At 41.9% G+C, this 27,171-nt stretch overlaps 2 protein-coding genes across 2 annotated transcripts in view; one reads left to right on the forward strand and one right to left on the reverse strand.

Annotated features, from left to right (window-relative positions):
• LOC147319656 (uncharacterized) overlaps positions 1 to 27,140 on the forward strand; it is a 53,485-nt gene extending 26,345 nt beyond the window's left edge. The window contains exons 2-4 of the mRNA XM_086312339.1: positions 4,533 to 4,617; positions 25,554 to 25,616; positions 26,013 to 27,140. Of these exons, the coding sequence (XP_086168465.1) occupies positions 4,533 to 4,617; positions 25,554 to 25,616; positions 26,013 to 26,089 (225 nt within the window). The 3' untranslated portion in view covers positions 26,090 to 27,140. The remainder of the gene's footprint in view (positions 1 to 4,532; positions 4,618 to 25,553; positions 25,617 to 26,012) is intronic.
• The window catches only part of plcl2 (phospholipase C like 2), a 45,078-nt gene continuing 36,318 nt past the window's right edge, over positions 18,412 to 27,171 (reverse strand). The window contains exons 6-7 of the mRNA XM_086312337.1: positions 24,086 to 24,195; positions 18,412 to 22,568 (exon numbers count right to left, since the gene is read on the reverse strand). Coding sequence (XP_086168463.1) covers positions 22,365 to 22,568; positions 24,086 to 24,195 — 314 coding nt within the window. The 3' untranslated portion in view covers positions 18,412 to 22,364. The remainder of the gene's footprint in view (positions 22,569 to 24,085; positions 24,196 to 27,171) is intronic.

A 27,171-nucleotide genomic window follows, 5' to 3' on the forward strand; every position in this document is an offset into this window, starting at 1 on the left:
CCCTAGCAGGAGTTTTTCCTTAAGAGGGTCACTGACCTACTATTGATCATGTGCCTCATCACATGATCCAAGGTGTGAAAAAGGGTGTGGGTCATTAGCTCTGTCCCAATTCGTAGGCCGCATCCTTCAGAGGACCTGGCTTTCTGGGTCTATGTGGGCCGGGTCCTTTGAAGACCCAGAAGGCCGGAAGTGCTTGCTCCTTACTTGTCAAGGCGCCAACTAACAACTCTACTCCCAGTCTGCTTGTCCTCGTTGTTTAACAGGCTCTACTTCCGTCGGTCACACTCTCGCTGTTGTAAATAATCTGACAGAGCTGACAGTGATTCAGAAACTATTTCCATTTTCAGTTTATTAAATGATGCAGGATTTTTTTCACTATGCAGAGACTGTAACAGTGACGCTGACACTGATCCTTACATGATCGCCGCTGTCAACCCAGAGAAGGTTCACCACCCACTTAGTGAGCCGTCCTGGAGCCGTGGCTGGTGTGAATGCACCACTTCGATGATGGGATGTGACAGCAGATCCCTGAGCAAGCCTGAAGTGTCCACACACATCTTTATCCCTGTCATACGCATAAAAATGCAGCCACACTGTACCACTGGGCTCACATTGCTGCTTTTGTTCATGCTTATACTGTATCTTTGCTTGTGTGCCTTACTAAACGCTTGAGGTTTTTAGGATTAAATGAACTTGGCATGTGTGTTGCGTGCTAATATCAGAGCAATTCTCAAATACCTGACATGGTGTATCTTTCCAACTGTATGTAAATGATTTAAGATGCAGTCACACAGGCCTTGAGACTGGTTGATGAACCTTGACAAACTGGTCGCAAGAAACAAATGTGTATTCTACAACCAGTTTATGTGATTACTGGGTGTTGCCACGAAATTGGTGTGAAAGAGAGTGCTTCACCGAAAAACCTTGTGATTTGCTTGCTAGCACATTGCTAAAATCGCTCATATTTTGGATGAAAGATGCGGACTTCTCTGCAAACGCATCTCGTTTCTTTCTTTTTGTTTGGAACCTGCTAGCAACCAAAGCAATTGCAAGGAGGTTTTCGGTGCAGCGCCATATACCTCATTGTTTCCAGTTTCACCTAGCAACTACCTGCAACCTTCATCAACTATTTGCCAGACGGTTGCGGAATACACAGTTTTCCCTAGTAACCAGTATATTAGTATTAGTATTAGTATATTATATAGTAACCAGGGTATTATTGACCAGCCTACAGGCCTGCAGCCTATTTGGCAGTGACTATCAGAAATCAGTGGGGAACATATATTTCTACGTTACAACTAGTGGTTGCCAGATGGTCACATATTGGTTTTTGGGACTTCGCTAATTGGACTTTTGATGACTTTGATGAAAGAACTTTAATTGGCAACAAAGCTCATTTTGTTACAGTCAGAGAGGAGAATTAGCTTGTTAGACAGAAGTTGTGTGCTGGTTAGAGTGTATTGTAGGTGATTTACAGCCACGTTTTTATGATCACACCCAGTTTCAAAACACCAAGATGGTCACAGTGCAAAACACTTAGTTTGAGGCCTTATAATGGATCTAACCAACAAATAACATAGACATAGTTAACAATGATATTAGACAATTTATTGGTCTATCCTTATTATATCATTGTGAACTGCAGCATATACATTTTCATTTATAAAATTTAAGATCAGGCTTAAACTGGGTTGGCTCATATTGACGGACATGTTCAACACTTCACAAGATCAGATGTTCGTCTTGAAGCAAAGCTTCTAGTAACCACCAGTGACAAAGCAACTTTAATATTTAGTAAGAATAGTTTGTTTTTTTTTGTTTTGTTTTTTAGGCAGCACAGAGCTGCTGGAACATATATGGATAAAACTTGCCAACAGGCACCACTGACTTCACGTAAATATGGTGTTTAGGCTGTATGTCTGCTTTACCAGAACAAAAGGAAAAGAAAATTGCATATTGTTCTGTATTCTATTCACTGCTTTATTGCAGCTTTTGTTTTTAGTGCACAGACATAGACAGCCGACACTGTCAGACTCCATCTGTCATCAAAGGATGTCAAATGGAAAACAGCTGAATTCCAGTGTATCCTGGAACCATTTCCACCTCTTCCATTTGAGTGAACCTGGGCAGTGATTGTACCACGCCCACTCTTTACACTTAATTATTTAATTGTGGAATTTGGTTCAAAGTGTGTTAGGTGTGCTAACTAGTAATGTTGGGCACTGTATTAAAATACTCTAACAAGACAAGGTCACCTACAAAACTGGAGACTGTAGATGCATTTGCTTTAAAAAAAACAAAACACAAAAAACTAACATGCAGTTAGCTTAGCTAGCATGATTTCCAGGATAGCTTGTTAGCTCAGAAGGTTGTTGATTTCTGTGTGCAATCAGATAAAGCCATGTCTTCACTGCACGTCACTCCAAAATCATACACAATAACCCTTTTCAGTGTTAACAAATCAAAAAGGAGCCCCTACCTCGTGCTAGTATTTAAAAATTGCCATTTAGAAGATTTGTAATTTTTTATTTTATTTTTTTTAACCAAACTGAAATCTCAAGGAGGTAAACCAGAAATTAGTAGAACAAAAGTAACAGAAAACCATTGCTCTCAAAATATCAACCACTACTGGACATGGACATTTGACATCATCCCTGCAAAAAGTGGAGTGTGACTGCACCCTCAGTCACCGTCTTTCTTTGTCTTTCTCTTTAAAATGTTTCGTTTCAAATGAAAGCAACTATGTTTACTATGTGCTAAATGGATCTGAAATTATTGCCAGTGAGAATGTGAAGCTTTGGAACAATTGTAAGATTTAAAAGATAAGTATCTACAAAACAATGGCTCATTGGGGTTTGTTTTCTTTCTTTAATAAACCTGACTTCAAATGCCATTTATCCCACAAGTCTTCACTTAGCCGAGGACTCCCTCCTCCTCACGCCACCACCAAACAGCAGTCCATCTAGATTCCACCCCGTCTCCTTCCAGCAAACACTATTTAAACAACCCGGTAAACATGTCTGTCTTCATTCATTACCCTGCTTCTCATCATGATCAAGCCTCCCGATTTAATGAGGCAAATAGATATTTCTGCGGTGATTGTCTCGCTCTCCCACAAAGTATTAAGACTATTAAATGGACACATCTGTTTTTAATTAGGAGCTAAAGTCACCTCGACGCTGCCTTCCATGTTAATGGACTCTGATTCCATCAAACCTGCCTGACAAACAATGCAGTGCAGTGCGGTTAGCAGTAAACAAAGGGCTCTGGGTGTGAAGTAAAAAAAAGGACAGAGATACTAACACACAATTCTGTGCAGACAAAGATGCAAAAGACGTTACATCTTTTCAGATATCTATAGGCTATTTTTAGAATTGAATTTCAGTAGCTTACTTAAGTGTGGTTGTAAGAGGCCACAGATTTAGTGACGGCACATGTTCCTGATTGTGTCAAATTTGTAAGAAAACTGTCTTACAGATATCAGTCCAGCGTCATTGCTATTCTAGCTGTTCAGTTAGAGCCACTCACTGTTAACTGTCTCACCCAGATGAATATAATTCAGCTATCTTGTGAATAAAGATGCAAAAAAGTCCCGTATTTTCTGTTTTATTCATATGAAACTTGATTACGCTGAGCTTTGATGAATTGCAGGTTGTAGCAACAGTCAGTCTCTCAGGATCGATGGTAAGAGTTTCACACGGTTACTCACTTCATATATCTTGCCTTTGAGGAGACGGGGGAAGCTTGTATTCATATGCAAAATTTATATTTAAAAAAAAAAAAAAAAAAGGCTTCAGCATCCTTCACACCCTGTGAGCTTCCAAGCCTGTCAGCTTTTATATACAGCATGCCATAGTAAAGGTTAAGTTCTGACTTATTTTGTTATTTTTCTTTTTTAAAGAAAGTGCCATATGCTCACAGTGCCACAGCAGTGTTTCCTCACGGAGGGCATCTGCGCTGCATTGTGGGAGCGGGTTACTGCATTCCCCCGGCATGTAGGCAGAAAGGAAGTGGGCAGGTGTGATACTCTGGGAGGCAGTTCCCAGCAGAATAAAACATGATTAGATGGAAAACTCAGGAGCATCTTCAGGGGACGGAGAAACAGGCGGCGATTCTGAGCTCCACCTGCCATCTAGTGGAAATGAGATTTATGTGCAAACAGAAATAAACCACACATTATTTTTTCTTCTTCTTCCATATAAATTTATAAAAACTACAATCATGAGAGCAAGCCAGCATTCTTTTTTTATTACCAGGAGTAAGCTGTACGTAAAGACAACTCTGCTTTGATTTCTAATACAAAAGGTCTTGTGCCTTGCCGTGCTGCAGAGCGTTGGCTGGAATGTGCTGACGCTGGCCTGTTCTCACCTGGAAACGGCAAACATGAAAAATTAAAACAGGTCATGTCTTTATTTAGAGTAGGAAGTGCTGTGTGGACAGGGTGCAGTTGATGTGCGCAGCTGTGCGTTAAGTGTCTGACTCCCCTGTGACTGCACATGATTTACACTACAATGCTCTCCTCTTACCACCAGGTGGCAGCAGATAACCACGTCAGACTCTTCTTCCCCAGACATCAGTTTCCTGTCTCAGTCTGCATCACAGGAGACGTTCCAGACAGTTAAGGATTGCAATTCTGTTTTTTCTTTTTCTTTTCAGTGAGAAAATACCAGCTTTAGTTTGACTGCAATCTTTATTATGATCATAACTGCGTTATTTGACACATTTTATGCTCCAGTTCTGAATTATTAGTGACCAAAGATTCATGGCCAACTGTAACTATAAGGGCAAATGTCAGAACTATGCAGCTGTTACGGGTTAGCCACAGTGTCTATATTCACATCTCATTGTCACGAGTAGTTTTTTTGGCACAATACACAGAAAATTGTGGGTTTTGGACACAGAGGATCATTTATCTTATGTTAGAACAGTTTTATAGTTGTTTTTATTAAATATTTTCAGTGGTTTGGTTCTTTGGCTCTTTACTGTAGTCATGTTATGTCCTAACTGACACCATTGATTTTGTTAGAAAAAGATATGAGCAGATTAAATCACTTAGAACGTTTTATGTCATATTTATTTGTCCAAAAGTGGTCTCCAAAGCTCCTCAGGATTGTCTGGTGCTGCTGTTACCCTTTTCTTGGACAGTTGCTCAGCATATTCTATGACCTACTTGTCTTTAAGGTTTGCTGTCATGTTTTCTTACAGAGCAGCTACTTCTTATTGCAGTACAGCTCGGCTGTGTTCTATATTTTTGCTTACTGAAGCTAATGTGTGTGTCTACGTGACCGATGCAGCTCCATCTTGTTTAACACTAGGCTGGTTTTTGCTGTCTTCATCGTCCCTCGTGACTGAGTTACACTGGTTAAGAATTCTAGCTGCAAGCAAGGAGGAAGCATCCCAACCTGTGTGTGTGTGTGTGGTCTTTGTGAATGAATCAAAAGACTGGATATATATTAGAAGGTCATGATGCTGATTAGACCATTTACTTTGATTTATAAAAAGAAACAAAGAAGAAAAACTGAGGCTTCTGACAAAGTAAGAGATAATTAAATAGGATTCAATTACGAGTCCAGTGACTTAATAGCAATTATAGAAAGTCACTGAGGTCATAATTCACATCCATCTCCTTGCAGATGGTATATATTAAACCTGTTGCACCCTAAGCTTGGTTTTTTTCCTTTGTTTGTTTGTTTTTTTACTCGGCACATATTTGAAATGAATACTCCTCCTATATCCCATGACCTCTTGTGCCTGAAGAGTAAATTTAAATAACATAATGTAGGTGTTTACTCAGTGATGACAGCTGGCCAGCATCCAACATGAATGCCTCTGAGAAGCTGTGTTTTGGTCTGGATAAACACAGTCAATGATGGCTCTCTGCTTTTACTGGAGGACGACTGACAACTGACGTGTGTGAAGCAGCTTTGGTAAGAAGCACAGGACACATGTTAGGCCTTCTTTTATTATCATTGTTTATTATATTAAGAAATAGATATCGTACTAGAAGACTCATGGATTGAAACTAAAGGGAGAATTTGGCAACAGCAAAGATCTTTTAGTAGAAATATAAATTCTGGAGCTTTTTGAAACTTTATTTTGGTGCAAGGTTATTTATCCGTGTTGACTTTTATGATTCTGTATTTAGTTTTATGTCAAGGTGGCTGCTTGTGGTAAAAACTTTCTTTAGAAATTTCTAAAAGGGATAGTTGCTTCACTAGTTCAACATTGTACTGTATGAACCTACCAAGTGACTCATTGTCAGACAATAAACTCCTGATTAAGGCTCCTCGATTACAGCAGTAATTCTAATCTCAGTTACTTAACATGATTATTCATTAAGTTAACAAACATTTATGAATCTTCCTCTTTTTTTCATGAAAAAAAGGTGGAACCCCACACTAGGCTGTGTTTTGATCTTTAATGACCCGAGGTTTCCAGGGGGGTGCCAACCAGTCTCTAGGCCTGTGTGACCGGGGCCTAATGAGAGGTTAAAGGTCAGGTGTAGCTGTACATTGAGAGGAAAAGATTTGTTTTATAAAGTCAGATAATAATGTGGCGCTTTGCAGCAGTGGTTGGCTGACCTGTGCAATTTCAAATCCAAAAAACCTCTTTGGCCACCAGCATTCACAAATGGTGACGCACGTTTCCAACAGCAGTAAGTGTTTGTGAACATGACATTAAAATATCAAACATGAAGGAACATGAGCGGCCTTTTATGGGCAAGAACAGAAGCTCCTGCCAGGTATGAGATGCAGTGACGGTCTCCCTCATCGATGAATGGAAATATTTTAAAAAGTATAACATGGACTTCAGTTGTTGAGATAAAAGCTGATGGGACTTAGTGATCAGACACACTGTTTGTCAGTTGTGCAAACACAATTTCACGCACTTCCTCTTTTTCTTGCTCTTTAACAAGTGGTTATTGTACCATGTTTGTTTCCCCTCTTTCTCTGATTCCCCTCTCTCTGGTTTTTCCCCTCCAACAATGGATCATAACTCAGACAGGAACCAGCTGCTTCAGCAATTACATTAATATCTGTCCCAGACTTTATTGGCTTGCCAGCCACTCTAATCAAGTCAAAGGGAACTAGGCTATCCCTCTTCGTAACAGAAAGTTCACCCTCAATCTGCTTTGATTGAGAATGGATGTCATTCCTCTGCCGTTAGTGCTGTAGCGTGCAGTGTTCCTCTTAACCATTACATCCAGGCGATGTGAGCGTGAGTTATGGTATCAGCCCCGAGCAGTGCCGGAGAAGAGCGGCCGAGCTCATATCCTGCCAGTGTGCCTCTGAGCAAGTCAGGCGAGACGCACGTGCCAGTGACCGCACCATTACATCAGCTACTTTCACTCCACGTATTCTGGCTGCTGCTTTGTGTGAGAAGAAGGAGCCATTATGTGGTATAGTATAGTCGGAGTTTGTTTGGAGAGCTGGCGAGGGGAAGCAGAATTCTGACAGAGCAGTTATGGCATTAGTCCAAACAGAGCTACACTGTTCAATGGCAAGAACAAGTCGTTATTGTGTCACACTCTGAGAAATACTGTAGGCTGCACTGTGACATTGTCCCCAAGAACGGGTCATTCAACTCCGCTTCCTTCCTGAAACCTCGGCCAACTTATCATTCTCACTTTTTTTAGCAGCAGCACTGATCACATACATTACAATTTGTTGGATGTACTTTGAACCAAAGCCTCTGAAGGTTTCTGTTAAAGAAAAGCTGCACAACGTTTTAAAAAATTATATTTGTGTTGAGACTTGGTGTTTTTCCACCAAGAAATTTAACTACATGTTGACCATATCTGTGATCAGTCCTTTTGGTGGTAATATGTCATGTAAACACATTATCTTGATTACGTCTTAATGCATTCTCAATCATCCAGGAAAGTAATTCTTCAAAAAGTTGATTCTGTTCATCTGGACGTAGCGTTTTGTGGGAGAAACGTTTCATCACTCATCCAAGTGACATCTTCAGTCTCAGCTGACTGCAGGTTTCCCCAATCTTATAAACAGTACATTTGCATAATGACTGAAACCAGCCCACTGAAGGAACAAAGGGCTGGGAGGTCAGTGCCTTAATCATAATTATGCAAATTCTCATGACCATTGATCAACAACCACTGACCAAAACCCACTGATCAAAGACCACTGATCAATGGCCATGAGTACCATTCACAGAGAGTTGGGGAATGGCTGCAATCGCAGCATTGTAAGATGCCGAAAGATGTACCCTTAGGCCCCCGTCCTCGATTCAGAGATGGTCTTTCCCTTTTCACATAAACGGCCTCCTTGACTCCGTGCTCAAACCAGCGTTCCTCCCTGTCCAGGATGTTACATCCTCATCCTTGAAAGAGCGTCCACTGGCCTGTAGGTGTAAATAGACTGCAGAGTCCTGGCCTGACGAGGTAGCTCTTCTGTGTTGTGCCATCTGCTTCGCCAGAGGTTGTTTGGTTTCCCCGATGTATAAATCCTGGCAATCCTCCTGCACTTAACAGCGTACACTGTTACTCTGTTTGTGTCGAGGGACCCACCCGATCCTTGGGGTGGACCAATTTTTGACGCAGCGTGTTTTGGGGTTTAAACGCCACAGAGACCTGGTGTTTAGAAAAAATGCGTCTCAACTGCTCCGATACTCTGTGGATATCCGTAGTTTTTTTCTTTGTTTTGCTCTGACAATCACTCTATAGATGCAGTTTCTTTTATTCATATTGTTTCTATAGGCAGTAACTGTTGCTCAGTATTTATTAACTCCAAGTCCAACAGGATCCGCTCCGCTTGCAGAGTAATTCACAACAACTGCGACGGCCACTTGCGTAGGCAACAGTATAGGCGCTGTACAGATTCAGTGCAGGGTTATAAATCAAGCTTAGAAGTGAGAAGGGAAACAGATCAGTCTTACCTCTGTGAATGAAGTTAATCCTTTAAGATGATTAGTTCAGTTTTGTATAAACAGTTTGCTAGGGTTGGGCTAAATATATTTGCAATCAGCAGCTGGCCTTTCACAGAACCATGTCTCTGTTGTTGTGGCCTTTGTGGACGTTTCTTTATCTAGAGGCTTCAAGGCATCCTTCATGCGACTGTGGTAGTCATTAGCTTGTGGGCTTTGACTCTAGCATAATTTATAATAAGTATTTTTGTTCTTTGACGCAGTGTATGAGGCATTGGGGTTTGCAAACACACCTTAATGAATAATTGTACAACTGTTGGTTCTTGGACTGATGAATGCCAGTAGGAAAATTATAACAGATTACCTAACCCTGCTTGTGCATTATGTTAGTAGACGTTTGGCTCAAACCTGAGTACTGCATGCGGATGTTGCATATGTTATCTGGACACGGAACAGCTATTCCATTCTTTGTAAGCTAGTTTTCTTAGCAACACAATCCACATCACAGTAGCTGGTTGAAAAATGTTAACACTTCTCAAAAGGGCATCCACACAGGTGAGACGGGCAACACGTGGCAACCAACAGAGCAGGAAATACTGATGAAATCCAGCAACTTGCAGCGAAAATGGTCCAAATTAGTAGGGGTGCACCACGCTGACTTTTTCTTGTGCCAATCTGATATTGAGATCTTGGCTTCAGAGTTCTGTCCATCCAGAGTACTGCTCTGATACCAGTGTTAAATTAATATGCTGTATATATTTCTAAGTACAAGGAAGTGTGGTTAGAGTTATGTCACCATAAGTATTAGAGTTGGGCGATTGGATAAATAAATCCATGTAAATAAATTTTTACACGGGCGATTTATTTATTAATTTGCCCATGAGTAATTTTGCTAATAATGATGGAGGTAATAGAAGCAGTCAACAGGGAAAAAATAATAATATCGCTGTTTTAAGAGCACCGTTTTTCATCTGTGAGCAAATGCACCCTCCTCAGAGTGCGCCCAGATGTTTGTTGATGGAGCTGCAGAAGCTGGTGATAGCCTTGCATACTTAGACGGATGGTGGACACGCTCATGCTTATGCAAGTTAGTTTGAGTGCTTTGCTTGCACTATACGTCTGCACAAGTGGCACACCGCTTTGGTTACATCCGTAGGTTTACCTCTTTCATCTGGTTTAAAGCCAAAGAGATCCCAAAGTGGCGACCTTATATGTTTTTTTTATTATTGTCAGAGTTAATGCGCAATCAGCACGACTAACGCAATTTAACAATTAACCCATCTGAAGCGCAGACTGAGTCAAAATCCCTGAAATGTCTCTGTCAACCCATTTCGGGCAGTTTGTCCAAAGTTTGTTCATTCTGCGCTCCAGATGGGTTGAGTGTGCTAAAAATTTTAATCGTGTTAATCGTGATGACCAGGTCAACGCCGCATTAATGCCTTAACGTTAAATTTTTGGGGGAAATTAGTGCATCCATGTTTGGATTTCTATGTCGTAAACACGCAAAGTAGTCTGTGCATGATCACATTGCTCCACACATCAAAAAGTCTGCGCATGCGCGAATATATTGCCCATCGTCAATTATTGGACTGACGATTGTCGGTTGGAAAATTTCTACATATCACCCAACCCTAATAAGTATACTAAAAGTTTCCAGACAAGTGTTAGATTGCACACAACAACAGTGACAGTATCACTGAAAGAAGCTGTGAGAGAAAGCAAATCACCATCGTGTTCACAACATTTCATAAATTCTTTATGTGTGGATGCGCTGTAAAAGCTTCCCAGAATCCCTTAGGCCTAACATGTCGATCTTCTTTTCATGCAGAAATGTGAAACATTAGTTTCAAGTCTTTAACATAAGAATATCATCTCCGTTATAAGCAACACAATAACTTAAAGACTATTTTTTTCAGAAAAAACACTGAATATTCCCCCAAATAACACCAAATGTAGATAATTATGAAGCCCTGCTGTGCTGCTTTGATGTTAATAGCATGAAACATTTTTTAGTCAGGCTAAACCTTCAGTGTCAATAAATAAACTTAACTCCTTGCCTTTGGGCATAAAACACTTCATGGTTATACAAGGCACCCTGTAAAACTAAGTGCCCTGATGGCTGTTGGTGATATAAATTTTCCTTCCATTAAGTGTCTCCTGAGATAAGTCTGCCAAACAGTATCTCATCGTTCCAGAGGAGAAAAACGGTGTCATTGGCTGCTGCGTTATCCATGGCATCTGCCCAGTTTCTTGTGCATTCCTCACATCTTTTGAAAGAGAAGGCTTGTGCTTCAGCCTTAAGATGAGCACTGAGAGTCTGCATTTAGTGAACCTTTCCTGAACATGGCCTGTATATGCCTCCACGGTCTCTCCTTTAACTGCACCATGGGGCTCATGACTGGGTCATGATCATGGCCATGCTTAATCTACTCTAAAATGCACTAAGTGCTACTGAAGAGCAAACACTTGCCTCCCACAAAGGGGAAAGATGGCGCTCTGGGACAGGCAGTTTAGTGTCGAGCAGAGCATGAAATATTCACTAAGAAAAGATGTGAAGGATGGAAGAAGTGACTGCCACAGTGTGTGGCGTTCGTGTGTGCCAGGTCTAGATGCCTCAAGGCGAGGAGACTCGTGAGCACAGACAGAAGTACAAATGTAGTGGGAGTCTGCAGTGATTCGCAGGTCATTTGAATGCTCTGATGTCCTCGTTTGAAAGACTGTCGCTCTCTGGACCTAAAAATAACTACACAATGTCTTTAAAGGAGTTTTAATCTTTTATAGCTACATGACAAAGCCACACTATTATTGAATATTCACCAGGAATTTGTGTTGGGTTATCCTTTGTTGTTTATCTCAATAAGCTTGGGTCTATTGATTAAGTGTTTCTGGTGGTCGATACAGGTCAATAAACAGAAGTTGATAAGTTTATTGAGCTTTTAAACCCAAAAGCATCTCATTTTAAAATGTTTATTTAAAGATGGACAAACTGTTCTGTTGAAAAAAAAAAAAAAAACAAGTTAAGGTCTCTCTTGGAAATGAGATTTTGAATCTCAATGAGATTTGTTTTACCTGAATAAATAAAGGCCTATAAAGGCAAATAAAAATTCTGGTTTATTTTATTTAACCTGACTTATTGTCAGGATAAGGCTCTGAACCACTTTAGACAAACTGTTTTTTCACTGTACCACAACCAAAGAACGAGTTTGAACCACTAAGGATTGAAACATCAAGGCCTCCACCTGGCCAGTCCAGGGCCAGTTTGACTTGGGAGACCCTGCAGGGGGCATATTGCCCCAGACAACAGAGCTCCTGTGATTCACTGTGCCGTGAGCCAACGTTCCCCCAAAACGTTTTGGAATGAGTTTGTGACCAGAGCTGAGGAAATCAGCTATATCACTGTCGTATTCATGAGTGAGGCAAAGAGGGAGCCAGAGAGATGGTGTCTCTCAGATGATTTACAAACACCTCGGCGTTCCCACAGAAGTGTTGGAGTGGGTGGCTAGTGAGAGGGAGGCTTGGGAATCTCCTGTTAGACTGCAGATGGATGGATGGATGAGTGCATTCATTGTAGTAAATAGGTTTAGCATAAAGTCCATGTTTATCATTCATTTGACTGTAATATAGCATGCGTCTTCCTGCAACACACTGATCACTTTCATTCGTGCCTTTCTCGTATTTTTGTATATATTTCTCTTGTTTGCTAATTATTCCTGCTGTCTACTACCTATATTTTAGTCAGCACAGTTGGTGTGGAGCACCCAGAATTTCATTGTAGATGTACAATGATAATAAAGGGCTATTATATTCTAGTCTATTTTTTAATTTTACAATTGGTCTTGTGGCACAGGTGACATCCTATCACTGTACGAGCTCCTGAGAGCAGTCTGCACGCCTAGTTGCTCGATTTTATACACCTCTGACCATGGAAGTGATTGGAACACCTGAATTCAATAATTTGGATGGATGGAGTGAATACTTTTGGCAATATAGTGTATTTCATTTAGGCTGGGAAGGCTAGCAGTTAGAGTGCAATCCACACACTAGGAGATGCGAGTTACCCCTTGGGACCAATCAAATGACCGAAGAGAGGAAGAGATTTTAGTAGACCAGAAGTTTTTGGGTTTTTTGGTTTAATTAATGCTATGGAAAAATATCCTCATGATAGTTTGTCCTCTGTTTGCTGTGTGGAACCAAAAATGATAAACTGCTGCTGAAAACCACATGCGTGCAACTCGTAATACCCCCTTAGCTACAGAAAACAGAATAATCAACCCTGAGCTGTAAAACAATTTCTGCATTCATCAGTGATAATATCTAGCAGTTGATATGGGAATAACCATGAGTTTGATTGTTTCGATTAGGTTTTTAAATGAACTCTTTATTTTTGCCAGAGTTTGACAACAGGTCTCTTTTAAAGGCTTTTCCAGCCAATAGCTCCAAACCCAAATCTTTATTCTATTGTTTAAAGTCCTAAAGAAACAACAAAACAAAACCGTTTGCGCTTGATAAATGATGCAAAAAATCATTCGAATAATTTTGAGTCAGTCAAATAATTAAACGACTGGTCGTTTCAGAGCCATGCGCAATATCGGGTCAATAAAAGGACCAGAGTGCACGCACTCTGTCAATAGCAGCATGTTTTATTTTAGCAATGCATCGTGGGATAAGGAAGGTTTCTGTGACCCATTACTTTTGATATTATTTATTATTAAAATATTAGTGGTTAGTGTCAACCAACAGAAGCTATGCAGTAAATTAATAAAGCGGTCCACAGAAAATTAATCAGGGTCATTTTTGGTAATTTTGTTTCCAGTATTTAAAGTAGGCACAAAATTATCCAGTTTCAGCTGCCAAGTGTGATAATCATCCGCTTTTGTATGTCAGATACCTTTAAATGTAAAGAAAAACCCACATTCATCTTTATCCTAAATTAACAACTAAACCCAGTAGTTCAGTTTTAGCTTTAAAACCACTTCACTTTGTTTTTGTATTGATTAATTTTTTCAGACTGAGCCATTTAAATAAACTTTATGGAAATTACCACATGGAGACTTTTTGATTGATGAAGTTGTGAAATCAAAATCAATTAAAGTCACACTGCAAATGCGTCATTGAAGGTTAATCCTGCTAGTATGCAAGAGCTGGACAATAACTCTTACACTGGCAATTATTCGCTGCCAAGTTCCAGGAAAACAAATATATCAACATAAAAAGACTTCTGGCAGCAGCTGTTTGGATCACAGGGAGTTCTGAACCCAATGGCATTTATTAAACAGTCCAGGAGTAATACATTAGAACCATTACACCACTAGAGTCGTGAACATTTTTGTATTTTTTGTGTTTTGTTTTGTTTTTGGTTTTTTTTTTGTCTGTTGGCTGAATAAAACAAGCCGTTATAAAATGTGTTTTTATTTTAAAAATGCATTTATTCATTTTTGTGACTATGAATTTCAGATTAAGTATTCTACATTACCACTCAGAAGTAGTAGTTCTTGATCTAAAAAGTAAAGCCAGTGTGGAACTGCCTCAACCATCCAGTCGTATGAAAGTCTGTGGGACAAAGTAAGTGCTTGGCTTTCTTGCTCAAAGCCTTTATTAAATACTTTGCTGTTTCAAATGTTATTGAGTACAACATTATGCTGATGTTGTAAATTATGGTAGTTTTAGATGATAAAGCAAGGACACTTTGTGGCCATTAAACATACAGTTTATTGTCCCTGTCTGCGTCTTACTTGTTACATTCAGTTTGAAAAGGTGAAGCTGGTGATGGTGACACCAAACATTTTGCATCTTCAAAACAGGACTGTGCCAATTAATCAGTAACGTCATGGTGGTTTATTTAAAATATTAGCGAGATTTTCCCTGGCTTCAGTGGTGCAGAGTCAAGCAGTGTCTTTGTCTTCACCAAGCTGCTACCGAGTGTACTAAAAGTTCCATCCATCCATCTTCTTCCACTTATCTGGGGCCGGGTCGCGGGGGCATGAGCCTAATCAGGGAAACCCAGACCTCCCTTTCCCCGGCTACTTCCTTCAGCTTGTCCAGGGGAAAACCAAGGCATTCCCAGGCCACCTGAGAGATATAATCTCTCCAGCGTGTCCTGGGTCTGCCCCGGGGCCTCCTCCCGGTGGGACATTCCCATAACACCTTACCCAGGAGGCGCCCAGGTGGCATCCTTGTCAGATGCCCCCACATCCTCAACTGGCTCCTTTTCATGTGGAAGAGCAGCGGCTCTACTCTGAGCTCCTCCCAGATGGGCAAACCCCCACCTCATCTCTGAGGGAGAGGCCAGCCACCCTTCGGTGTCCAGTCCAACACACACCGGCAACTAGTCCAACTTATTGCCGGCTATGCAGACCAAGCTCCTGCAACGGTTGAACAAGGATTGAATGGCCCATAGTAATGGGCCAGACACCCCATACTCCCAAAGCGCCTCCCACAGGACACTCCGAGGGACAAGGTCAAATGCCTTCTCTAGGTCCACAAAACACACGTAGACCGGTTGGGCAAACTCCCATGCACCCTCAAGTATCCTTGAAAAGGTAAAGAGCTGGTCCAGTTTTCCATGACCAGGACGAAAAGTGCATTATTGCTCCTGCGTCTGAGGTTCACCTAACAGACGAACTCTCCTTCCCAGCACCCTGGCATAGACTTTCCCAGGGAGGCTGAGGTGTGATCTCCTATAGTTGGAACACCCTCCGGTCCCCCATCTTGAAGATGGGAACCACCAATCCAGAGGTACCGCCCCTCATCTCCATGCAACATTGTAGAGGCAAGAGGCCAAGACAGCCCTAGAACAAACCTCGTCCACCCCAGGGGCCCTGCCACCACGGAGTTGTTTAACCCCTAGAGATAGACAAGTCGTCACCCTCATCCCCAGACTCTGCTTCTTCCATGGAAGACGTGCCAGTGGGATTAAGGAGGTCCTTGAAGTATTCCTTCCACCGCCTGAGAGCATTCTCAGCCGAAGTCAGCAGCACCCCACCCGCACTATACAGAGTGCAGGTAGAGCACAGTTTTCCCCTCCTGAGGCAGTCCGAAAGTCTTTTTCCATGGCCTCTCTGAAACTCTTCCCACACCTGAGTTTTTAGCTTCCGCCACTGACCAAGCCATGTTCCACTTGGCCTGTCCGGTACCTATCGGCTGCCTCAGAATAACTAACCAATCCCAATAGGATAGTGTATAAAAAGACGTTCCACAGTTAAATTATGTCTCCCATCATTTTCTCTTGTCATTATATTTTCACCATACTGTGTGGTTATGTTTTGTGTGTTATCTATTATCTCTGAATTTTCTTACTCCTGAAAATTCTGTATCCACCAGGCTCTGCTTATAACAACATGGGAATTTAGCCGGTCTTTTCTTTTCCCCATTTTTAGAGTTAAGCTCCACGCTCCAGGCTTAGGGGTCATTCACACCACTCTTCACATTCACACAGGCTTCCTGTGGGGTTTTAAATGTCATCTGACTGCTGACTGACGAGGTGTCAAAGATAAGAATAGTTCGATCTGTTGAGAGGATGGAGGAGGAATCAATAAGCTGAAGAAACAAGTGAGGAAAAGAAGATCATGATACAGAGTGGTATAAAAACAGAAGGATGGAGTCTGATGAACTGATGACCTGTACTCCATCTCAGACCTCATCTGCAAAAGGTATCTGGAGTCTATCACAGCACGTCAACGCTGTTTGGCTGCAGTAAACTCCTCCAATGCAAGCAGGAGGGACACACACTGTTCTGCCAGCGTCGAGCTAGCACAGGATTCAGTGACGTCTGCTTGGAAAACCCAAACAGAACGCATCTTCGCTGACAGCCTATCCTGCACTGCCTTTTGTTTTATGCCTTGTCCAAACAGCTTCCCACAGAGTTCGCTTGAGTGCCAGCGCACTGCTGTAAACATGCAGATGATGATTTAGCTTCAGACGTTGCACTCAAGACCCATCCGTCTATCCGTTCATCTTAACCGCAGTGCTGTTGCTTAACTTCTGGGAAAGTGTGAGCCAGGCTTTGTCTGCTGATTAATTCCAGACGATGTTTAGTGTCATAACCCTCCACCCTTGTATTGTTTGAGAGCCCTCTTCATTGTAAGAAAGCTCTCCTAGGAAGTTGATTTACTCGAACACAAAATTTATACATCAGGACAGCCTCGATTATCACATCGCCACGTTTCAGGTGACGTTTGCTAAATCAAGCTATTTTCTTTTCCAGAAAGGAGTACTTGAATATGTCTTTTTTTTTTTTTTAGGGTTTCAATTGTGATTTGTTATCTAGCACAAAGATAGAAATTACTAGTAAGATTGTAAAACCTGCAGCCTTGACACTATAGAACAACATTTAATGAGTCCCACTGACAGCAGAGCATGGCTCAGAAAGTGCCGATACCCTCGTTTTGAACTCTCTGATGGCTAATAAAAGACATTTTGCTGTATAAACATTCGGGTGACATGCTAACGCTCGTTAAAAAGCTCTTTACAGAAAGCATTAGAGGGCCATTCGGGTCAGTTTCAGTGCTCTTTACACCCATTTAGCTGATTGTCACTGCCTCCACGTGTGGTAGATCATTGAGGTTGACCCCCAATAAAAAAGGAAAAAAAAAAAACCCAGCTGATTAATAAATTAAATCTTTTTTAGTGACCATGTGTGAAATCGAGTATTGGTTACTTGCTCTTTACTCAGTTTTTGCAGTTTTCTCAGTTAGGGACTCCAAACATAATACACTCGTGACTCACTATATAAATAAAGTTTGTTTGGTAGCAACTGCACAGCTGTCTTACCCATAAAATAGGGTCTGCCTTTGCTTGCTACCTGTGCATGAGCACTTGTGAGCGTGCATGCTGGCGACAGACCCATCCAAAACAAGCCTAAGCTTTATTTCCCCAGGCTGGCTCTGCTCAGCTCAACACACAGGGAGCTAATCGATACTGATGCATGTGCAAAAAAAAAAAAACAGCTGGGGGAGTTGGAACGAGGCATCTCTGCCCTTGAAAATAGTCACATCTTTGTGGACTCACGCACTGTGAGCATGATTGATGTGAATATTAAAAGCGAAACTAACCTTGGGAACATTTAGCATTTAACATTCCAAGGCTGTAATGTGACTTGGAATAAGAGCAGCAGGAGACTTGGGTTTGGTTCCTGGATTAGAAACCATTAGCGAGGCCTGCGTGAGTCAAAGCTGCAGGGAGGGGATGAAAAATAGGTGGAATATTCCTTTAATGCAAGAGGGATTTTCTTATTCTTTGAGAAGGAGCAAATGGGGATTCAGTATGATGCTGGGATGTAAATTACCTAACAGAGCAACCTACATTGGCAAAAATAGGCAGAAGCAGGGCTGACTGGAGTGGGAAGGTCAGTCTGACACGGTGCAGCCTGAAGAAGAGTGGAGGACGGTTGCTGCAGGGAGGCGGGCGAGCTGATCACTGTGCAGCGAGAGAGCAGATGACGGGAAGTAAGTAAACACTGCCTAAGAACGAGGAAGCCATCTCTGCCCCCAGGTTAAAAAGTATCGAGTAAAGTCAAACACAAACACATGATCTATCCAACAATGTTTATTGAGTTCATTTTTTTTTTCTTTTTTATTTGACAGGTAAAGAGACTTGAAATACAGCTGAAATGCTCTCAACAACAACTGTAAATACGCCAACTGGCACAGCACTGACGTCTTGTTGTGGGTTTATGATCTGCAGGAGGTGTGGACAGCATTTAAAAGAAAAAAAAACCGCACATTATCATGAGCAACAAGGAAGAATTTGAAAAAGGATGCAGACATTTATGGATGTGTTTGGCTACACTGACAGCTAGCAGTTAAATCATTTTTATTCTGTGGACAAAGATATTGATGTTCAGCTTGTTTGAAAAGGGCTACCACCCTGTTTTAAAAGAAAAATCGTGCCACAACCCAAGTCATGTTTGTTGAGTGTAAAAGACGGGCAGCTGGTGAGCAGAGTCACACAGTTAAACTTTTTAAGGTTTCAGCTTTATCTCTTCCTAAATCGCAACACCAGCGTCAAAGTCGCACTGACTTAATTTGTACTCTCCTCAGATCATTAAGCTCTCCCCATAAGGCAACAAATCAGATACTTGTTTTGAAAATTTTCAAAACGAGACCTTCTGTGGTCCAATAGATTATTGTTGGACTCGTGTAGAGTAGCTTTCAGAATAATCCTCAGCACTGTCCCTCATCTGTCTGACCTCAACCAGATTCTCTTCATTGGCTGCCCCTCATGAACAAATCATTTAAATAGGTGGGTGAGGCTTCTGTGCGCCTCAGGTGACCACGTTAGGGATATCCGCTCTCACAGTTGGATAACAGGAGGCCCACAGAGGTCACTCACACAAAGGCTGATCTCCATATTTGAAACTGGCCATGTTAAATATGAACATCCACTATTTTTAATGTGTATACATAAAAGACAAGCATAACCGGCCTCCTTTTAAAGGCTCTGAAATGTCAAGTGCATTTTACATAATTTTCTAGGGTTAATTATTTTATATATACTTATTATTTCAGGCCGCCTTTGTCCAGTAATTAAAAATATCTACTTTACTATTGTGAGATTATAAATAGAGATAATATTGGAGGGACAAATGAAAGGCAAGCCGGCGTGTCAATGGAGCAACGTCACAGTAAAGTCATGTTCAAAGACAATGCCCTTTTCTCAGTCCCTGCTTGCACTTGCTTTTAGTTAGCAGTAGCGAGGCACAGTTTAATCAAAGGGTAACTGTGGATCGATTGCTGCTCTGTCACCAGGAATGGATATGAAGCTTTTATTACTTTGAAGTCGGTGTCCTTCTCTACCATCTCTTCAGCCCTGAGTTTATATTCTTACAAAGGGTTGTCAAAGTGCTGTTAATCACAGACAGAATCTGCTTGAGCTGTATGATACAGTTTTTCGTCAGGTGAGAACTTAAAAGTGGATAAGTGGAGCTGTGGTAACTGCAAAATGAGGCATTTCAGGGAAACATCTTTGTGGCGTAAACTGAATCCATAGCCTTTTGTTTCTTCCCATACAAAGTGAGTGCAGCATGTTCTCATACCCGTGGTGTCAAATACTGCCATTCTTATCAAAGCTGCTAACGTCTCAGACACACAAGGAGTCCTGTGGCACCTCTGCCATGGTGCACCGCAGTACTGCAATAGCAAGACAGGTTTCAACTAAAGGTTTGTGGAGGACATGGTGTTACAAATAAATGCACAGGTTACATTTTCAGTGTGCAGGGCTTTCTAAATATAGCCAGTCAGTATTTAGTATTGAATGAACGCAACTAAAACTTGTGACTTAACGTGTACTCACAATGGCTTCCCTGCACCTTGGCCAAACATAACTCTCTCCTACCCAGACCTCCCAGGCACTTGAGTTTATCTCAGCATCTCAAACATGGAAAGTATAAAAGATGGATTTGGCAAAGCTAATGTGCTTTAAACTTGTGTTCTTTCATGGCCAGCAGGGGAGCAATGACTCTGGGTACAAAAAACCTCTGATGGTAGGGGAATCTCTGGTAAAATACCCCAGACTTCTTCGCTTTCTTAATAACGTAAACGCTTCTAATGACGATGGGATCAATCGCTAGCTTTGGGTTGTCTTAAACAAATGGGGAAAGCGCTCGGCTTCATAACAGGATTTTACTAACCAGCGACAAAGTCACGGGGCTGCACCCAGTCTACAATGTGAGGTCCTGTCTCACAAGCTCCCAACACATGAGGTTAGTGATTTCAAGCATGTAGGTCACCTTTGTCCGTATAGATTTCATTACTTAACACAGTGATTGTCATGAAGACGGCTGTTATGGACTGTGTAATGGTTGATGATTATCACTGTTTGTTGAACACTGGTTTTGACTTGTGGTTGTTTCAGTCTGTTAAAAATGGTAGATGCAATAAGATGAAGGCTCATCCAGCACTTTTTTGGGGGGTCAATAATTTGTTCTATTTAATTCAGTTCTTTTGTTAATTATTTTTATTTGGTGTTGTTTTCAAAACCTTTTTCAAAATTACCTATTTGTAATTTTGAAGAGTACTACTGTGTCCATTTAATATCGCTGTGACCTTTGCACCAAGACACTGAGGCCAAAGGTCAACTTGTGAGCGTGTCTTCAGCTGTGTCTTAGAGAGCGGCAGTGTTTGAAACCTTGAGATGAGTCCCTGTAGGATCTATTCAATGATTCTGCTCAGCAAAACCAAGTAATTACAAGAAAACAGATTGATGAGTTTTCTTTTTTTCCCACAGCCAGAACAGATTTCTCATTTGGTTTATTTTGAATATCTGTGGAATTGGTTTGGCTTTTTTTTTTTTTTTTTCTTGGAAGAAATCTAATCTTTTTAATATTTATTACAGGTTTCAGCACTCTCGTGTGGGAGGAGCATGCTCCAAAAATAAAAGCCCCATATATTCCCCAATGAAACGCTAATGTGATTAAAACTGCGAGCTGTTGAGTGCATTAACGTCCAGTCACCGGTTTCTTCCGTGCAGTTGCTGGTTCTGAATTTTGAGACTTTGTTGTTGTTTGCACCAAAGAAACTGTATGAATACATTCTCTTATTCGTCCTTCTGTCTCGACGTGTTGGCGCACTCCACCGGGAAAACTCGGGTCACTTTTCCTCGTGATAAACCTCGTTACCAGATGTCCACAGACAAATAAAACTTTGTATTTCCACAGACATATTCATATATCTTTTATAAAATAAATCTTGTATTTCCAAGTGTACAATAATAAAATGATGCACTCTGCAGAAAAAAAGGTAACAGAAAACTCCATATATACACACAGTATACTGTTTTGGCAGACAAAAACATGGACAAGTTCAGTATTGTAAACAGCTCTTTACTCCCATTCACATGTGTTCGTCTACCATTTATTGACTTCTCCCGTCGGCTTGTTGTTCCTCCTGTCCCGTTACATTCATACAGTAAATCCAGAAAATTGTGCTTTAGGAAATCTCTTACAACAATCCGCGGCTTTTTTTCCTTCATATCTTTTCTTAACACCTGTTCTGCTGAGTAGAAGTGCACTGTCTCCAAACAGCTGAATGTCTTAAACAGTCTGGTGGCTGGTAGTTCACTCATCTCTCCTGGTTCAGTCAGGAGAAGAGTTGGGGTTAGACGAATGGCAGCAAACTTGTGCAGTGGCGTGGAGGATGTAGAGATCTGAGCTTGATGACTGGGAAGGTTTGGTGGCACATGTGCAGCAAATGCTCCATTAGTAATTTGCCAGTTATCTAGACTTGAATTAACTTGCAGTGAAGCCGTGTGGTGAACTGAGCTCGTGCCTGGAAAAGCAGCGTTTTACTGATGGCAGAAGTTAGAGAGGTTAAAGCTGCGCTTGGGATGCAGGAATGTTTGTGATGGAATGTGAAGAAACACTAGCGTGCACGGAGCAGTGATGTCTGGGTAAAGACACAGACTGGTGAAGGAGCAAAGCTTTGGGTTTTGAGCTCAGGAGGCAAGAACAGAGTGGAGGTCTGAAGGTGGGCGTCAGGTCTGCGCGTCTAGTTGTCCTCGTCCGTCAGCTCCTCCTCCGCGATGGCCTTCTCCGGGATGGCCTCAAGGCTGCATCTGCTCTTGGACTCAGAGCCGAAGGAACCGCTCACCGCGCTACCTTTAGTCAGTTTACAGGTGAGCGCGGCATAGTGGATCTGCTTGAGGTTCTCCTGGACTTCGCTTCGGGCATGCTTCAGTAGATCCGCCTGGCCCTGAGAGGTAAACACAGATCACAGAGTCAGACAGCAGCAAATTGGGTGTCAGGAAAAACTGTAGCTTGTAAAACTTCTTTCAGTTTAATTTGTGCAACGCTAATTCACTACACAAACATCTCAAGGGGTGTTACACTGTAAAATAAAGAAAACCATACAATATCAAAGAGCACCCCAAATATTTGATGGTATATTATTAGCATATATTTTCTATTCTCTATGAACAGCACTTGGGAACAGTGGGGTTAAAGACCTCTAGTTGAACCAGGCTCAGGGAGGAAGCTGCAGAGCTGATCGCTCTTACCTCTGTGTTTAGATTAATGTGTTGTAGAGTTGTGTCAGTGTCAGATTTAAGATGTTATTGGCTCCGAAAAGTTTATTACAAATGCTTTGTGAAGGTCACTGACTCACAGTCCATAAACATTCCAGTTTCACTAACGTCCCACAAAGTGTCCTCGTGCCTCTGCTGTGTAGTGACAAACGTAACGAATCATCCATCCGTCCATCTTTTTAAACGCTTGTCTAATTCAAGGTCACAGAGAGGGTGGAGCTTATCCCAGCTGTCATTGGGCGAGAGTCAGACCCTGAACAGGTCGCAGAGCTGAACACGTCTCCTGTATACTTTAATTTCACTGCAGTTGGTTTTATAAGCACAACATACAGTTGAGTTTTTAATGAAATTTGAAATGTTTTTCACACCTAGTTCTACCTGTAACTTTATTTTTCTTAAACATGTATTCACTGCTTCAACATTACCTGAACATCTGTGCAGTTCTAACACTGAAAGTCCACAGCAGGCTTAAATAGTTCATTTTAAGTTGGTTAAAACACAAGTTACATGAGGTTTCTTTTATACGTGAGAGCCTTTATCATTGTGGAACACGTCACTGTTAAAGCAGCATTTACGGCCGACTAGATCATTTTCCTGACCAACAATCAGACTTCCTCCCAGCAGCGTTTCTCTGTCGTCACTTCCTTTAAATGTCAGAGTAGCTGATGCTGCAGTCATCAACGTGCACTTTAGTTCAACTTGTCAGGCTGACTATGATCAAAACTTGATCTGCACTGTAACACCTTATTGATTAACAGTGATCAGCTCTGGTCCTGGTGCTGTGGCAGGGAACACACTCGGTGCTTTTAGCCATAAATCATGCAGCTCACTGTAGTGTATCTATTTATTCCTTTCCTTTGTTTCGTTTGTATACAGTCTACATGCCATTGTAGCAGGATAAAGGTTAAGTAAGCTGAGCGTATACAAGCAATCCCTGTGTCCTGAAAATCTCAAGACTCCTCTAAACACTTGCTGAAAGGCACTTTTTTTTTTCCCAACTAATGTCATGATGTCAAAAAGGATCAGAAGAAATGTAGCTTACAGCGAAGTGAGAGGATGAAGCGAGCAGGGCCCATTGTATGATAAATAAAGGTTATTATGCAAAGCTCCTCTAAGCAACGTGGTGGCATTGGCCTCCATTAATAAAACTGGCTTGACTTATAAGTGATGTGACTGAAAATCTCACCTTCAGAATGGTGATGTTCCACGTGAAGCTCTCCACAGCCTTGTGCAGCTTTCTGCCTTTCAAGCCTTCCTTCACAGCCAGGTCGTGGAGGTTCTCGTGAAATTCCATAGCTGCGAGAGAGAAACAGACGAGAATGAGTGTCGAGTCAGTGCGGTGTTTGTTTAGGAAAGAAGAACAGCTGCTGCGAGAGTGGAGTCTGGGATATGCGAGGCTTGCTAGGCTTGTTGTCACTGTGAGGAAACGCATGCAAGCAAAGACCCTGGCATGTACTGTCGACATTCACATTTCTCCAGCAGCAGAAAACTTCAGTCTGCGGAAGTACAGAGACTCTCCGGAGGTGGGAGAGCATTACTGTCTCCTCACTGCACGCATACGAGGTGATAATGGATCGCAGTGGCCACAGTTACATACATACCAGGTCTGGAAAGCAGGTGAGATTGTCCTGTAGCACAAACTCAAGCGCCTGCCATGAAAATATTAAGTCGTGTGGAAAGCAGACGTGATGGAAAATGTGCTCTGTTTTTCAGCTTTTCATTGACCGCGGAAGGAAAATGTATCCGACTTTTCTTGGGACTGCTTTGTTTTATTAGAATCCACACAGTGTTTATACATAGATTTTCACTGGGATGTCCCTGTCAGCGAGGGACTGTTTTATGCCTCTCTTCAGCATCATCAATGGGAAATCTATATCATGCAGTGACTAGTGTGCAAATCCTGGGTAAACCCTCCTAATACAGGGATGCTAAGGGACAGGAGTACAGATGAGGAGAAGGAAACAGTGAGGCGGGATAAAAGAGACCCAGAAACAGAGAGAGTGGGAGACGGACACGACGCTCTTTCACTGTGGATTAGCATCACGGCCTCCAACAGAGGAGGGATTTGTCTCCTGAGGAGCTTTCCCACCTCTTCCCTCCTCTCCTATTTTTCCCCCTCCTTCCTCTGCATGACTGAGTCCGACTAAGGACATGTTTAAAGTTGACTTTGCTTTGCAGGGCAGCAACAGGAAACTTCAGCCTGAGAACCATAAACCAAAGGCAGACAGAGCAGAGACTCCATGACTGCGTAACATCTCTGCACTGGAAACTCCACATACATTTCCGCTTGAATCTCTGATAACAGCTTGAGCCAGTCGTAGTTCCTGTCAGTGCTGTTGCCATGGAAACATGGTGTGCACGAGAGAGAGAGAGAGCGAGAGACAACAACCCCCCCCCCAACCCCATTTGTGTGAAATCTCCATTATAGGTGTGTGGTGCTGGGCTGTTTTGGAGCCACTCAACTGAGGATTTGCGTCTGTCACCAGACTTCTGGCATGAATACAACCTCAGGAAGCTGACGGGACTCAGTCAGTTGTGACACATTTATCATATTTGTAGCAGATGTCACGTCACCGCTCCCAAGTTGTTTTTTTGTATTTTCCCCACCATTTTTTGCTATAATCAAATGTGAAATGACATCTGTTTAATTCCAGGTCACTACTGTAACTACAGAGCTGCTGTTGCTGCGCACATGAACCATGACGGTGCTGAAGAAGGTGCACACACACACTTAACTTACACTGAAGGTTGCCTAGCAACGTTTTATGGAGTCTGGCAGGCAAGAAAGGGGAAAGCTCGTTCTTAGCAAAGCATTTGAGACTCTAATCTCTGAGGTAATGCTGCAAGACTGCAACTGTACAGTAAAGCCCGCTTCGAGAAGGCTGAGGCGTAATGTGAAGGATTGCAGCATGACCTGAATTTTTCAATAGGTTAAATTCATAATTCTTTCAGCAAGACAGGATCATATCTACTTATACCACACATGCCACTAAAACCTAATTTTATCAGACATGGAGTACAAATCCAGATTAAGCAATTATCCAGGTCTGGGTCACAGGGGCAGCAGTCTAAGCAGAGACACCTGACCTCCCTCTTCCCACTATATCCAACAGCACTTTCACAGGACACTGAGACGTTCCCAAGCCTGCCAAGAGACACAGAGCCTCCAGGATGTCCTGGAGTGCTCTAGGTAGGACGTGCCAGAAACGCATTGCATAGGTGGTGTCCGGGAGGCGTGAACTACATCTTTCAGTGTGGAGGAGCAGTGGCTCTGCTCTGAGCCCCCCCTCACTGAGCTCTTCGGCCTGTGTCTGTGCCCATACCCCTTTCAGAGTACACTACTCCCAGCTCGTGGCCACGGGTGAGGATAAAGTGTATATTGATCAGTAAATCTCAACTCATTCTTTACCACAATGGGCCAGTCCCCAGAGATGCTGCAACAATACAACAGCTTCTTGGTCAATTGCACTTTTTTCTGTTTGTTTAATATTGCTGAAATTAAGCCTTTTGGCTAAGAACTCACACAACTGTACTTGTATACAGTCGTGTGTCTGTATAACTGGAGTGATGATAAACTGTTGACTCTATGTATAAATGTTCAGAAATCTACATCATAAAGTAGAAAAGCTGACAAGCAGATAATTAGCCAGAAAATGAAAAGAATCAAAGTAATGGTTATTATATCCTTAAAATATCCACTGCTCTACAAACGGATTAAAGAAAGCTTAAAGGGACAAGATTGTTTTAGACAATTTGATTTTTGAGAATCTGTCATGTTATCTTGTAAAATAAACTTTGGCTCTTTGCTTTGTATTCTGCCAAATGTCACAGTGGCTCCACTTTGCACTGAATACTGTAATTTTGAACTTGGCATTTAAAAGAACATCTTCTGTGCTGATCATGTTAGTCTGCAGCAGCTTTGGCCATCCAGCTCCCCCAAATGTTAATTGGAACCTAAGTGAGTATCGGGTGAGAGAGGTGACATCCCTGTTTGAGCTGCAAACACCTGACTGAGTTCGCCGACACCACCTACGTCCATTTTTTTCTCTCTCTCTCCTCCTTCGTCTGAGCTGATGTGATGGATTATTCACAGCTTTAATAGCTGCTCCTGCTGAAACATTCTGCTTTCTGTAAAGGGGGAATTGGGTTTATACTGACCCAGTTTCTACTCAACAGACGCACAAAACCATGCTGCATGCACCGCTGGGATAGAATTATGTCAGTTTGGGATGGAAAATAAATCAATGTTCAAGTTCATCAGTTTGCCATCTG

This window comes from Aulonocara sp. 'chitande type north' Nkhata Bay, linkage group LG11, assembly GCF_057382095.1.
Source record: "Aulonocara sp. 'chitande type north' Nkhata Bay isolate Kocher_YH1m ecotype deep benthic linkage group LG11, A_spYH_male_GT1.1, whole genome shotgun sequence".
Lineage (NCBI taxonomy): Eukaryota > Metazoa > Chordata > Actinopteri > Cichliformes > Cichlidae > Aulonocara > Aulonocara sp. 'chitande type north' Nkhata Bay.